Source organism: Neofelis nebulosa, chromosome 4 (assembly GCF_028018385.1).
Source record: "Neofelis nebulosa isolate mNeoNeb1 chromosome 4, mNeoNeb1.pri, whole genome shotgun sequence".
Classification (NCBI taxonomy): domain Eukaryota; kingdom Metazoa; phylum Chordata; class Mammalia; order Carnivora; family Felidae; genus Neofelis; species Neofelis nebulosa.
The window spans coordinates 6,091,591-6,105,358 of record NC_080785.1 but is presented as its reverse complement, the minus strand read 5'-3'; the positions used below and the strand labels follow the sequence as shown (position 1 = coordinate 6,105,358).

At 57.6% G+C, this 13,768-nt stretch overlaps 2 protein-coding genes across 8 annotated transcripts in view; one reads left to right on the top strand and one right to left on the bottom strand.

The window, feature by feature from the left end:
- Window positions 1–2,410: 2,410 nt before the first annotated feature.
- CHPF2 (chondroitin polymerizing factor 2) lies at window positions 2,411–10,131 on the top strand. Its single transcript, XM_058723769.1, has 6 exons — window positions 2,411–4,248; window positions 4,683–5,247; window positions 5,843–6,025; window positions 6,716–8,537; window positions 8,897–9,046; window positions 9,299–10,131. The coding sequence occupies exons 1-4, from the start codon at window positions 3,962–3,964 to the stop codon at window positions 8,021–8,023; spliced, it is 2,343 nt and encodes a 780-aa protein (XP_058579752.1). The 5' UTR covers window positions 2,411–3,961; the 3' UTR covers window positions 8,024–8,537; window positions 8,897–9,046; window positions 9,299–10,131.
- Window positions 8,309–13,768, bottom strand: part of SMARCD3 (SWI/SNF related, matrix associated, actin dependent regulator of chromatin, subfamily d, member 3) — a 30,728-nt gene continuing 25,268 nt past the window's right edge. For 5 of the 7 annotated variants that reach the window (XM_058723772.1, XM_058723773.1, XM_058723777.1 and 2 more), the window contains 11 exons: window positions 12,633–12,675; window positions 11,654–11,776; window positions 11,395–11,533; window positions 11,065–11,234; window positions 10,791–10,892; window positions 10,393–10,554; window positions 9,600–9,697; window positions 9,318–9,453; window positions 8,918–9,040; window positions 8,697–8,798; window positions 8,309–8,496 (listed from right to left, as the gene is read on the bottom strand). In XM_058723772.1, coding sequence (XP_058579755.1) covers window positions 8,443–8,496; window positions 8,697–8,798; window positions 8,918–9,040; window positions 9,318–9,453; window positions 9,600–9,697; window positions 10,393–10,554; window positions 10,791–10,892; window positions 11,065–11,234; window positions 11,395–11,533; window positions 11,654–11,776; window positions 12,633–12,675 — 1,252 coding nt within the window. In that variant the 3' untranslated portion in view covers window positions 8,309–8,442. Of the gene's footprint in view, window positions 8,497–8,696; window positions 8,799–8,917; window positions 9,041–9,317; window positions 9,454–9,599; window positions 9,698–10,392; window positions 10,555–10,790; window positions 10,893–11,064; window positions 11,235–11,374; window positions 11,534–11,653; window positions 11,777–12,632; window positions 12,676–13,768 lie in introns of all 7 variants that reach the window. The other 2 variants (XM_058723774.1, XM_058723776.1) reach the window with 2 other exon arrangements.

Here is a 13,768-nt window from a genome sequence, read left to right as displayed (position 1 = left end):
ATCACTATTTTGCACACCTGAGACTCATATAACAATAAATGTTAGTTATAGTGGAATTAAAAATAAAACAAGATTGCATGTGAAAAAAATGTAAAATATCTCAATTTGTTATATTGATTACAGGTTGAAATAATATTTTGATCTATTTAATAATATATACTATTAAAATTAATGTCACTTCTTTTTGCTTTTTAAAAAATGTGACTGCTAGAAAATTTAAAAATACACATACGGTTCACATTACATTTCTGTTGGACAACACTGGTCTGGAATCTGTATCTTCCAGCTTCAAGGTGAGCATCCCTACTCTGCTTCCCAGAGTCCATTCTAACAAATCATTCACTTACCACCTATTAAGTGCCAGTTGTTCAGGGGAGATCAAATTGCAGACTAATTGAGGAGAAAACTGAAAACAGTAAAGGATAACAAATGCTGGTAACTTCTATCTTATGTATTTCCTAGAATGGTGGTCCTTAACTCTACCAGCCCCAATGTTGCCTTTTAATAGCAAACTTTTTTTTTAAAGTTTTTATTTATTTATGTTGAGAGGAAGGGAAAGAGAGAGAGTGTGTGTGTGAGAGGGACAGAGAGACAGAGGGGGAGAGAGAATCTCAAGCAGGCTGCTCACTGTCAGCACAGAGCCTGATGAGGGGTTCGAACCCATAAACAGAGATCATGACCTGAGCCGAAACCAAGAGTCCGACGCTAAACTGACTGAGCTGCCCAGGTGCTTCACCGTAACGGAAGAAAGAAAAGGAAATCCTTTCCAATAAATGTTATTTCAGTATGCTAGAAAACATAGTCCTATATTTGTACCTGTACATAGGATCACCCTGAATGTGACAGTACAAATGCAGACAGAACACCATGAGTGATGTTACTGTGATATAGTTCTCCAAGACTGTAACTTTTTAAAAACATTTTTTAATGTTTTATTTATTTTTGAGAGAGGGGGGGGGGAGGGGCAGACAGAGGGAGACACAGAATCGGAAGCAGGCTCCAGGCTCTGAGCTGTCAGCACAGAGCCCAACGCGGAGCTCAAACTGACCAGCCTGGAGCTCAGGACCTGAGCTGAAGTCGGATGCTTAAGGAACTGAACCACCCAGGCGCCCCTCCAAAATAGTAACTCTTAGTAAATTCCTGAATGAAACAAAGTACTAGCTTCTATTTACGTGATAGTTACATTGCTTGAAAATTCAGCACGTTACAACCCTGCAAAATCACTTTGTTTCTATATATAAAACACAGGCTCAAGGATTAATTATAACCTTTTTTTTTTTTTTCCACTTACATGAATCTTTAGAAGGACATTTGAAAGCTGTGTGGAACAGATGAGTCATGCATGACACTGTCCTACAACGTGCAGCATATCTAGGACTTTTTTTTTAATTTTTAAAGTTTTTATTTATTTTTGAGAAAGAGAGTGAGCAGGGGAGGGGCAGAGAGAGAGGAAGACACAGAATCTGAAGCAGACTCCAAGCTCTGAGCTGTCAGCACAGAGCTCCATGTGGGGCTCGAACTCAGGAGCCCTGAGATCATGACCTGAGCCCAAGTCGGAGACTCAACCAACTGAGCCACCCAGATGCCCCTGGGATACCTAGCATTCTTGGCTCCCCAACCCCCCACCCCCCTCCGCCAAACCATATGACAAGATTGTCCCCGTCCACCTGCAAATTGCCTATTAGGAATGTTCCATCCTGTTTGGGAACCCGCAGTGGGCCTTTGAAGGCCTTGCCTGCCCTCCGACCTCCCCTGGCGCTGGCCTCCCCAGTTCTTCTCTACGGTACTAGCTTTCTTCTTTCAGCGCCTGTGCGCTCTGCTCTTTGCCCAGAAAACTCTCCACTTTTTGTCTGGGTAACACACGGACTCTTTGGATCTCAGCGTTCCCGAACTCCCAGTCTAATTTAATTCCTTTTGTCAGGCTTTTCCACTGGGCTCTACTTTCTGCAATGGTACCTGTGCCACGTTGAGATTTCTACCGAAGCGCCTATTTTCGGTACGACAGTGTGTGTTTCATGTCTGTCTCCCACAACTCTCAGCTCCCTGAGGGCAGGGACCACGCCCACCTCTCCACCGCTGGTTCACTCCGTACTTACGACGACGGCCTGCAACTTAGTAGGCAGACAACAAACATTTCTGTAATAACGGGGAGAAGTCGAGGAGGAGGCAGGGGCGCGCCCATGGAGGAGGAGGAGGGCATTTTTTCCCCCAAGGCAGGTAACAGTGGAGGTTGAAGACGTGGGGCACCTTCCAGGCCACTCGTATCGGCGTCCGTGGAACGCACGCTCACTCTTGGGGGCGGGTGCCTGGCCGGGCGGACACGTCACCCGCACCGCGGCTGCGCACTGCGAGGAGTGGGGCGGGGAGACCACCGAGACGGCGGAGGCGGAGCGAGCGACCGGATGCGGTCACCATAGAGACTGACGGCGAGCGGAAGAGGAAGGCGCGGGCCGGGCTGTGAGGTGGCAGCGGCTGCAGCGGCGGAGCCGGCGCCTCGGTTGGGCACTGGGGTTTGTTCCCCCTTCCCCGCCCTTCCCCCTGCGGGGGCCACAGGGGCGCCGCTTCCGAGGACAGGAGCAGGTCCCACTCCCGCGCCCTCGTCCCTGCTTCCCCCAGGACGGTCCTGGCCGCGTGGACCACACCTGGGCCGCCTTTACCGGTCCGCCGCCTCCCCCCCGGCCCTGCTGCAGGGCCTCCCCCGGCGGGTCTCGGGGTGTGCCTGCTGTCCTTCGTCCGCTGGCGCAGGCAGGGCCTTGTCCCGCCGACGGGCCTGGTAACGGGGTCTTTGCCCTCCGGTCCCAGCCGCGAACCTGCATTGCCTCCGCCGGAACAAACCCAGCCGAGTCCCCCAGCCCCTCCTCGACAGTTCCGTGACGCAGCCGGTTTTATTTCTGTTTTGAGACTAACAGCTAAAACTCGCTTTGGGCCTTCTTTCCAGGGCTGGAGTTGGTCTCTGATCGCTTAGAAGCAGATAGAGCAGGGGGTCTGGTCCTTGGCAAAGGTCACTTCCCAAGCCAGCCGAGCCTCCGTTTGCTTTTGCAGGAGCCGGGTGTTGTCTCTAGCTTCTCGTCTCCTCACTTTGGTTTGGCTTGGGGCCCTGGGGCCCTGGTAAAACCAGACACCGAATTGCTCTTACACAGCCAGAGTCACCGTCATTTGCTCGTCGTCTCTTCACAGAGGAAGGTGGGCAGCACCAGCTTCTCAGCAGCTGGGATTCAGAGAAGGATGCCCTGCAAAATGGCTCCATCAGCCATTGTGCTCCTCTGAGAGGCTCTTGGTGCTGATTCACCGTTATCTGTCCACCTCACTTGGGTGGGCAGAACTGTGCACCATGCCAGTGGCTCCTGACCACTCCCAACTGGGAGGAGGGGTTACTCTAGCTGTGTGTTTCCCTAACACTCAGGAGTAGGGTAGGGAGAGGCCCTTAACCCTTCCCTTGGGCTCGCCTTCAATAGCTAGTCGGCACCCCCTTTGGTACATTGAGTGAGCAACGTGCCCCCAGCCAGGGGCCCTTTGACAAAGGCCTACCGACGCAGGCTCTTGGAGTTGGGGCTGTTATTTGGATGGAGCATGCCCTTGGCCCCAGCCCCTTCTTTACTCGCCTCTGCTGTCTTCACTTAGATCCAGTCTACAGATGCGTGTAGTCCTTCTTTCTGGGTTAGATTTGGCAGGATTGAGTTTTGTTTCCTCGTCATTCTGGAAGACAGACCATAAGCACATTAGTGGGTGAAATCAACTCTAATACTTACTACCATTTAGACGAAGGGTTAAATCTGGCACCTTGAGGACTGAAGCCCAGGCATATGCTTCCTGGGGATGCTGGGCCTGGCAGCAGGCCTGGCAACCTTGCTGTGTCGTTGACCTCATTGACCCCAGGCTTCCTGGATAAAACCATAGGCCTACTACTGGCCTGACACCCATCAACCTACTGACTGATCCTTGAGGAGGTCCCCTCCGGGGCATGCACGTGGCAGGGCCTGCCACCATGCGCCTGAGTTCCCTGTTGGCTCTGCTGCGACCAGCGCTGCCCCTCATCCTCGGGCTGTCTCTGGGGTGCAGCCTGAGCCTCTTGCGGGTTTCCTGGATCCAGGGTGAGGGAGAAGATCCCTGTGTAGAGGCCGTGGGGGAACCAGGAGTGCCACATAATCCAGACTCCAGAACTGGACTCGACCAAAGTGATGAAGACTTCAAACCCCGGATTGTCCCTTACTACAGGGATCCCAACAAGCCCTACAAGAAGGTGCTCAGGTGAGAGCTATGTGTGTACGTAGCCCCCAGACCCCACTTGAGTGCTGCTCTAAGTCCTTGTCTCTGCCTTCGCTGGTAATCACTGTTAGGCTCCCAGAGCAATTCTTTGCCTTATTACCCATCACAATGTGTTTCTGTTTTTCCCTTCTCAGGTCTAAGAAGGTCTCACTCATTGGTGTTAAGTTAGTGTTGGATGTTTTTTAAACGGGGCAGGAATCACGTCTAGCCATCTAATCCATCCTTAGACCCGTCCCCAAATGAATTCCAGTGTCAGCGGACGCTCACTGTAGTAGCTCATTAATATTAGTGAGGAGGTGTCTCTCTTCTCTTTTCTCAACCCCAACCCACTCATTTCTAGAGGGATGTGTATGCTGGGCAGACTGGGCTCCTAAAGATATAAGGAGTTGACCCCTGGCATGCTGGTCCCTCCGCAGGACTCGGTACATCCAGACGGAGCTGGGCTCTCGGGAGCGGTTGCTGGTGGCTGTCCTGACTTCCCGGGCCACCCTGTCCACTCTGGCTGTGGCCGTCAACCGCACGGTGGCCCACCACTTCCCTCGATTATTGTACTTCACGGGGCAGCGGGGGGCCCGGACTCCTGCGGGCATGCAGGTGGTATCTCACGGGGACGAACGGCCGGCCTGGCTCATGTCAGAGACCCTGCGCCACCTTCACACACACTTTGGGGCCGACTACGACTGGTTCTTCATCATGCAGGATGACACGTATGTCCAGGCCCCCCGCCTGGCAGCCCTTGCTGGCCACCTCAGCATCAACCAAGACCTGTACTTGGGCCGAGCGGAGGAGTTTATCGGCGCCGGCGAGCAGGCTCGGTACTGCCATGGGGGCTTTGGCTACCTGTTGTCACGGAGTCTCCTGCTCCGATTGCGGCCACATCTGGATGGCTGCCGAGGAGACATTCTCAGTGCCCGTCCTGATGAGTGGCTCGGCCGCTGCCTCATCGACTCTCTAGGCATCGGCTGTGTCTCGCAGCACCAGGTGACAGCCCTTTCGAGTCAATCTTGGCCCCTGACAGTTGGTAGTGGCTGAGCGATTGGTCTCCGGGGTGGCTGCGGCTGGCTCCTTCCCAGCAGCACCTTGGGGTTTCGTCCTTCCTAGCCGCCGACCCTGGCTAGAACCCCGGAGCCGTCAAAAGTGGCATCTTGCCGGGGACCCTCTGAGCAAGGTAGAAAGGTGCCCCTGCTCGCCAGCTCCTCCCATCGCCCCCCCCACCCCACCCCGCCCTTCGCCCCCTCCTCTGACACATGCACAGTCGTAAACGATCTGGGAATGTCCTAGAGATGGCCACTGTCACGGGGAGTACAGTAAACCAGAGTAGTGGGAGTCCTTGCTGGCTCATGCCCTTCGTTCCCTGGAAGCAGTGGGGTCCTTCTTTAATTGCCTACCTAACATTCTTTTTTCCCGAATCCAGTAGCAAGACTAAGGCCAAGTTTCAGGGAACACCGGAATGAGCTCCTGCTCTCCTCCGTCGTGATGGCGGCGGTAAAAAGCACGAATGCTGAGTTCGGTTAAGCGTGGTTGGGACGAGCAGCCCTCCGTGTGTGGCACTGATTGGTCTGATTGGTCCCTTTAGGGGCAGCAGTATCGTTCCTTTGAGCTGGCCAAAAATAGGGACCCTGAGAAGGAGGGGAGCTCGGCTTTCCTGAGTGCCTTTGCAGTGCACCCTGTCTCCGAGGGAACCCTCATGTACAGGCTCCATAAACGCTTCAGCGCTCTGGAGCTGGAGCGGGCGTACAGCGAAATAGAGCAACTGCAGGTGAGCCCGGGCCCACGGCTGGAGGTCAGGGGGGGCTTCAGGCGTCCAGGGTCACAGTGAGCGGGCAGCTGAGTGAGAGGGGAGGCTGGCGGGGTGGAAGCGTGAAACAACTCCAAAGAGAAAGGACCCTCGGGGACCCAGGTCACTCGTGAGATAAGCCCCTGGCTCGACTTGGATGTGGTTAAAAGTGTTCGCAGGCGAACTATGAGGAGCAGGGCTCAGTATAGCACTTAGACACGATCACTTCAGCTTCTCTCCACCGGAGGAGCGGAAGCCCAGGAAGCCCTAAATCTCTAGCACTGTCCTTCAAAAGCCCAAGGGTAGATGTGGAAGAACCCTCCAGTTGATCGTGGGGAGTGGGGGGTGTCAGAGGTGGCATACAGGTGAAAGCCAAGGTTCCATTACGAAGAGGACCTGGGCCTGGAGAGAAAGGCTGCGAGCTTTAATCTCTGCAAAAGCACATTTCCCACCGCTTCCTTCTCACAGCAGCTGTGTAAGGTGTGTTATGATCCCTGTGCTTTCTGCGTTTCACAGACAAGGACGGAAAGAACGAGGAATTGAGCGATTAGCCAAGGGGGCACCTCACTAAGTGTTGACAGAGTCAGGACAGAGCTCTGAAGCCAGGACGCTGGAGCCTGGTCGGGTCCTGACGACCTAGAGGGCACTAACTGTGCATCCCTCCCACCCTAGGCTCAGATCCAGAACCTGACCGTGCTGACCCCCGAGGGCGAGGCAGGGCTGAGCTGGCCCATCGGGCTCCCGGCCCCTTTCACCCCACACTCTCGATTTGAGGTGCTGGGCTGGGACTACTTCACGGAGCAGCATACCTTCTCCTGCGCAGATGGGTCCCCCAAGTGCCCGCTGCAGGGGGCGAGCAGGGCGGACGTGGGTGACGCCGTGGAGACGGCCCTGGAGCAGCTGAATCGGCGCTATCAGCCCCGCCTGCGCTTCCAGAAGCAGCGGCTGCTCAACGGGTACCGGCGCTTCGACCCGGCGCGGGGCATGGAGTACACCCTGGACCTGCTGCTGGAGGCCGTGACGCAGCGCGGGCACCGGCGGGCCCTGGCCCGCAGGGTCAGCCTGCTGCGGCCCCTGAGCCGGGTGGAAATCCTGCCCATGCCCTACGTCACCGAGGCCACCCGCGTGCAGCTGGTGCTGCCACTCCCGGTGGCCGAAGCCGCCGCCGCCCTCGCTTTCCTCGAGGCCTTTGCAGCCAGTGTTCTGGAGCCGCGAGAGCACGCGCTGCTCACCCTGTTGCTGGTCTACGGACCTCGGGACGGTGGCCGGGGGGCCCCGGACCCATTTCTCGGGGTGAAGGCCGCGGCGGCCGAGTTAGAGCGACGGCACCCCGGGACGAGGCTGGCCTGGCTCGCCGTGCGCGCGGAGGCCCCTTCCCAGGTGCGGCTCATGGACGTGGTCTCTAAGAAGCACCCCGTGGACACGCTTTTCTTCCTCACCACCGTGTGGACCAGGCCGGGGCCCGAAGTCCTCAACCGCTGCCGCATGAATGCTATCTCCGGCTGGCAGGCCTTCTTCCCAGTGCATTTCCAGGAGTTCAACCCTGCCCTGGCACCACAGAGATCTCCCGCGGGGCCCCCGGGGGCTGGCCCCGACCCCCCGTCCCCTCCCGGTGCCGACTCTTCCCGGGGGGCTCCCGTGGGAGGCAGGTTTGACCGGCAGGCTTCCGCGGAGGGTTGCTTCTACAACGCCGACTACCTGGCGGCCCGAGCCCGCCTGGCCGGGGAACTGGCAGGCCAGGAAGAGGAGGAAGCCCTGGAGGGGCTGGAGGTGATGGATGTTTTCCTCCGGTTCTCAGGGCTCCACCTCTTCCGGGCCGTGGAGCCAGGGCTGGTGCAGAAGTTCTCTCTGCGAGACTGCAGCCCCCGGCTCAGCGAGGAGCTCTATCACCGCTGCCGCCTCAGCAACCTGGAGGGGCTGGGGGGCCGTGCCCAGCTCGCCATGGCTCTGTTCGAGCAGGAGCAGGCCAACAGCACCTAGCGCGCCCCGGGCCCGGCCCCTCCGTGGAGTTCCCCTCTCTGCCGCAGCCCCGGGAAGGGCAAGGCAAGATGGACGGACAGATGGAGAGCTTGTTGCTGTATTTTTTTTTTTTTTTTTAATAAGAAAACGTTATTAAAAGTGTCTTCTGCCAAACTGTTTTTAGGTCTAGGGGAAATGGAGTCAGGAGGAGAATCTGAGGGAGGGGGTAGGGAGGCTTCCCAGAGGGACCCGCCGCCTTCCCCCTTGTCCTTCCTCCCCGGTTGCCAATGACACACGAGGCTGCTCTCAGATGCATGAGCTTTAATCATTCCCCTGCCTCACCCGGAAGGCGTCAGAGGGGCGATGGCAGAGCCCGGGGGCGGGGCAGGCCCGGCCCGGAGGCCCTCGGTGGTGCTCCTGGTGCTCCTCCGCAGGGGCTCCTAGGTGGTGCGCACGACCAGCGACTGCTCCAGCTCCTGCCGGCGCTGCTGGATCTTTAGAGAAATAAGAGTACTGGCAGGTTACGCTGTTGCTGGTGAGTGACAGGACAGTCCCAGCCACCCAGCCACCCTGGAAGAGCCTCTGGGAGCAGGGAGGGCTCCTCTGTGGTGAGGGGGTTGGTAGAAGTGGCTGAGAAGCGGGACTTCCCTTGCAGTGAGAGGGGGAGGCCTGAGGGACACGGGCCCCTCCACACCTTGCAGTAGAAATAGCGGCTGACGGCTTCCTGGGACCAGGGCTGGTGGTAAAACTCAGCCCGGCGCTCCTCCTCAGGGTTGCCTGCCACATCCGTCATCACCTGGGAGGAAGCGACGGGGTCAGCCCTGAGCCCGGACCCGCTCCGGCCCGCGTGTGACAACATTTATCGTCTTCCCAATATGCTTGTCTTCCATCCAGTGCTCCCTGAGTCCCCTTCACCTTGAGGTCCCGGCTCTGGGAGCGGAGCAGGTCTTGGATGTAGCCTTTGGGGTCTCTGGAGAAGCTTAGCATGAAGTCCCTCTGGATCTTGAGCTGGTTTATGGACTCAATCGTCTCATGGATCTGCAGGTAGAAAGACAGACGCTTTCACCTGGCCATGGGGATGTGGGGGAGGCGGGAAGGGGGGGAGGGATTTGCTGCGTCCCTTTGAAGGACAGTCCCTCAGGTCCCCGCCGCCTCTGCAGCCCCAGAGGATGGGGGATGGGCAGAGCTCCGAGTAGCGAGGGGAGGGCCACGTGCCCCCCTCCCCATCTCTCCGCGGGCCTATGCTCTCGTCTGTTGTCTGTATTTTGTCATTTCTGGGTTAATGTCCCACTCCAGCTCTGGGCTCGGGCCCCACCTTACTGTCCAGAGCGCTGATCTCCTGCTGGTTGGCCGTGGACAGAAGGAAGCTGCTCATCTGTCCCTTCAGGGGCTCCTCCACCTCCACATCAATGTCATAGCACGCCGTCTTCTTCTGGTCCGACGGGTCCACGCTGCCAGGGAAGTCCAGGCCTTGGTGTCCCTGCTGCTGCCACAGAGGCCAGGGGCCCCAGGGGCAGACTGGTGGGGGGTGGGGGTGGGGAGAGGGAGGGCAGAACGGCAATGACTCCCTGGGCTGAGGAGCAAGCTGGGGCCTCACCTGATGACGTGGTTGATGACAATTGGGTCAGGGGGCAACAGCAGAGCTGTGAGGCGCTGGGGAATCTCCGAAAACTTCAGCCGGGGGCAATCAAAAATCTGAAGTAGGAGAGAGAGGGAGAGAGAGAGAGACACCACTCTCGTCTGCTTGAAAAGAGCAGAACTGCAGTCCTAGAGCCTTCCGTTCTGGGAAGGTGACGCCATGAGCCAGTCTAACTCCTCTCCTGGGGCCGGGACTAAGGTGTCTGGGGGGTGGAGTGCGGACACAGAGGTGGGTGGGGGCCGTGCAGTGGTTGGAAGCATGGGCCCTGGGCCGGGGGCCGTGGTGCAAATCCTGCCTCTTCCCATTAACAGTGCAACCTTGAGCCCGTCCCCTAAATTCGGGGGCCTCGGTGTCTTCATCTCTAAAGCGGGTATGGCCATGGTACCTGTCTGCCAGGGCGGCTCTGAGGACCAAATGTGATCCACGTTAAGTGCCCGCGAGCATGCCTGGCACATGGCGAGTGCTCAATAAACACCAACTGTTACTTTGCTCCTCGAGTTTATCTGCTGTGTTTATTCAAAAAGTATTATTAACAATAATCTCTACTTTGGTAGAGCCTGGATCCGGGACTAGAACCCAGGGCTCCTAACTCCAAGTGCCAAGACTATCATGTTCCCCAAACTGTTGGCCTCTTAACGTTCCTGGCTTGGCTAAATCTAGAAGTGTGTGCGGGCGTTGCCTTAGTAAAGGCACTTCCCCTACTGGTGCCTCTGCCTGCTCCCCACACCCCTGGGGTCAGGAGAGAGGGTACCTGCTGGAAATATTTGTCCCCATTGATGTATTCTTTGTCATGTGAGTCCTGCAGCCTGTTGGTTTTCACATACTGCCACAGGGCCTGCACGATGGCGGAGCGGCTCTGTGTGTGCAACCCCAGCAGCCGGGCCAAGCGGGGATCCAGTTTGAATTGGGGAGGCTGAGAAAAGATGGCCGTGAAAATTAAATGAGAGAGAGGGAGTGGAAAAAGCTCAAGGCCAGGCAGCCTGGGGCCGGTGGGGACGTGGTGATTGGGCCCTAGGAAGGATGTTTCTGGAGAAGAACAGAGGAAGAGAACTAGGAAGAGAACGGGGTCTCCCAGGGAACGCTCCGAATTCAAAGGGCGTGGGGGGCCCGAGGGCCTCATGGCCGGGAGGGTGGGGTGGGGGCACAGACCTGGTAGTCCAGCATGAGAAGCAGCGTGCATCGTACGCTCAGGTCCCCCGGCCTCTTCACCTGGAAGCCGTCCGTCTCCTGGGTCGTGGGTGTGCGATGCCACTGCCCGGGGTGGAGGGGGCGAGAGGGGGGAGAGCTGGGTCACCTCTCAGGCCCATCTGGGCTGGGGGGGCCAGGGGTTCCAGGGTGGTCCGTGGCCCACATCTGTGCGGCCGGTGAGACCGTTGTCTGTGGAAAGGTGGCAGTTCCAGGGCAAAAGAGGTCTGGGTCTTACCTCAACTAGGTGGTTGTCAGGGCCATAAAGGTCTTTGTCCAGCTCAATGACCAAACTCTTGAAGAAGGAAGAGAACTTCCGCTTCTGCTTGCTGGGCTGTGGGAGAGGAACAGGGACCGTGGGGGCAGGACAGGGACTGTGGGGGCAGGATGCGTTGGGAGCGGGTGGGGCTGGTCGGGTAGGGCGGCATGGTTAGAAGCGGGCCTCTGCCCCAGAATGGCTCTTTAGGCCACCCACCCCTGGCCAGGGCTGACTCCCTAACCCATAGTGCCCACAGCTCGTTCTGTCCTCAGCTCGGCCCCATACCCACCCCAGGACACCTGGAGAGACCTGGGCCAGGACGTACGTCATCCAGGAGCTTCCCCTCCACCCGCAGCTCCCAGGAGGCGATGCTGCCATCGGAATCTTCAGCATCGGGCTTCGCAGGGTTAAACGTATTGGAGATATAAAGACGCAGCTTCCGCTTTTGCTGTAGAAATAAAGACTGTAGTACAGAGCAAACGCCGCGTGTTCCCACTCCCGGGGCAGTCCCGCTCTCCGTTCTTACAACAGGGCCTAAAGCCCTCTTCCTGCCCCCAAATCAAGACACCTTCATCGGCCTCTTCAGAGCCTCTTGGATGTCCACCCGCTTCCGCATGATGGTTTGATCTAGTTTCCTCTCAAATGCCAGGAGGTCCATATAAGCCTGGGACTCGGGGACCAGCTCCCGGATCTGGAAGAGAAGGAGCGAGGGGCTCAGCCAAACTTGGAGGCTGACCGTGCTTGTCACGTGGTCCCAGGGTACGAAGAGCAAAGAGCGTCGTCGAGGAGAGCTGGCCAGGCTCAGGGCACGGAACTTTGAGAGTGCAAACGGGGACTTCTCCCCGGGACTGCACATCCAGCAGAAAGGACCTGGACATCTAAGCATAAAAAAACAGCTTCTCCCTCTAGAGAGGTCCCTGCATTTCTTCACTAGGGGAGGCCAGAGCGGCCACGGAGCCCAGCCACTAGGGCCTCACCTCCTCATCCTTTCCCTTCTCACATGGCCTCTGGGCCTTCCTTGGGTGTCTGCAAAGTGGCTAGAACCCTGGGGTCCTTGGGACAGAGGACGTGGCTGCTTGCCTCTGCCCTGGTGCCTCACCTTGTCACTCCACCTGGCGTCTCAACGATAACCCCCCCCCCCACCTAGCTTGGCTTGGGTTCACTTCTGATGCTTCCGCTCCCTCCACTCCTCTGCCAGCCTTTGGTCCCCTAGCTCTTGTGCCCTCTTTGTCCCACACCTTTATGTCTGGGGACCCGCTGGAATTCAGTCCACTGCGCCCCGGGGCCCAGGACGCTGCCCCCCCCTCCCCTCCATGGCTCCGCCCCTTCCCTCCGCCCCACCCCCTCCCTCTGGCCAGGGAGCCCCACTTCTTAATGAGCTTTTTAAACAAACAGTGGAAGTGACTGGGCCGCTGCAGCTCTGCTCCTGAGGGGGGAGGGGAAGCGGCCCAGGGTGGGGAGGGGGGCGGTGGGGGGAGAGGAGGCAGAGCAGCAAAGGGCGGCGGGGGGGGGGGGGTGGGCTGGGGGCTGCTGTGAAAGGCACTCACCCTTTGAGGGAGGATTTTGTCAGCCATCTTCCTCCTCTTGGCACTGTACATTTTTTAAAGAAAAAACCAGGTTACCATGGCGACAGATCTGGGAGTAACGAGGCCACCTGCTAAATTATCCCGACATCTCCACCCGCCTAGCTGGGGTTCCCACAGCCCGCTTGTCCGCCCGCCCAAGGGGCGACGGCAGTGGGTCTGGCATGGCGCTAAGTCCTCTTGCGGGGAGCAGACGCCGTCCCGTCCCTTCTCTAGCCCGGGAGCCCCTTTCCACCCCACCACACCCGCAGGCCAGAGAAATTTAGACTTAGGAGGGGTGGGGGTGGGGGAGCTGCAAAAGTGTTTGAGAAAAGCTAGAGAGGGGGAGGACAGAGGAGAGGGAGGAGGGATTCTGAGGACTTTCCCTTTCTGTGAAGCAGGGGTGCACAGTCCAAGGTGGCCTGAGCTCGGAGGGAGGGGACCCCCGACATGCTCCCGCATCCCTGAAACAGGAGGTGAAGGCTGAGCTGGGGGGGGGGGGGGACTTGTACCCCGGCACCCTGGGCTTGGAAGGGGCTTGACGGGCAGGGAGTGCTCATGCCCTTGGATCACCTGCCAACAGGCTCCAGAAACAGCCCCATAGGGATCCGGAGAGAGAGAGTGCTCTCTTGTGGGGTGCGACTGCGGGCTGAACCTGGGGTGGCAGCGGGGACACGGACTCTTCCTGACCCGCTAGCTGCTTCTGATTCCCAAGAGCACCCCAGGAAATCCTTGGCGAGTTGAGATTAGAACTCAGCCCGGAGGACGGCTCCGTACTGCCCTTGCGTGGTGTTTGTTCATCGCTGCCTCCTCCTGTCCAAAAACCTCTTCTAAGGCCAGGTAAGCACCTTTCACAAAAGGTCTGATTTGTTTTGAAGAAACGGTCTACGTGAAATTCTCCGTTCATACAAGACAAACCAGGAACGCGCGTACTGTGTAAGAGCATGATTCACGTTGCAAAAGAATTCATCATGGGATTCCTATAAATGGTGAATTCTCCTTGATGTGTAAAAAATATTTAATAATGAGGTAAGATCCGTATTACTCCTTTTATAGGACTCCATCTGGTGTGCAAAGGGAAGCATGTGTGTTTGGTTAAATAGTGAAACCCAGAGGGGCAT

Coding starts and splice junctions, on each gene's coding strand:
- CHPF2 (XM_058723769.1), top strand. CDS start 3,962: ATGCACGTGGCAGGGCCTGCCACCATGCGCCTGAGTTCCCTGTTGGCT. Junction 5,248..5,842: donor GCTGTGTCTCGCAGCACCAG/GTGACAGCCCTT, acceptor TGGTCCCTTTAG/GGGCAGCAGTATCGTTCCTT. Junction 6,026..6,715: donor GCGAAATAGAGCAACTGCAG/GTGAGCCCGGGC, acceptor CTCCCACCCTAG/GCTCAGATCCAGAACCTGAC.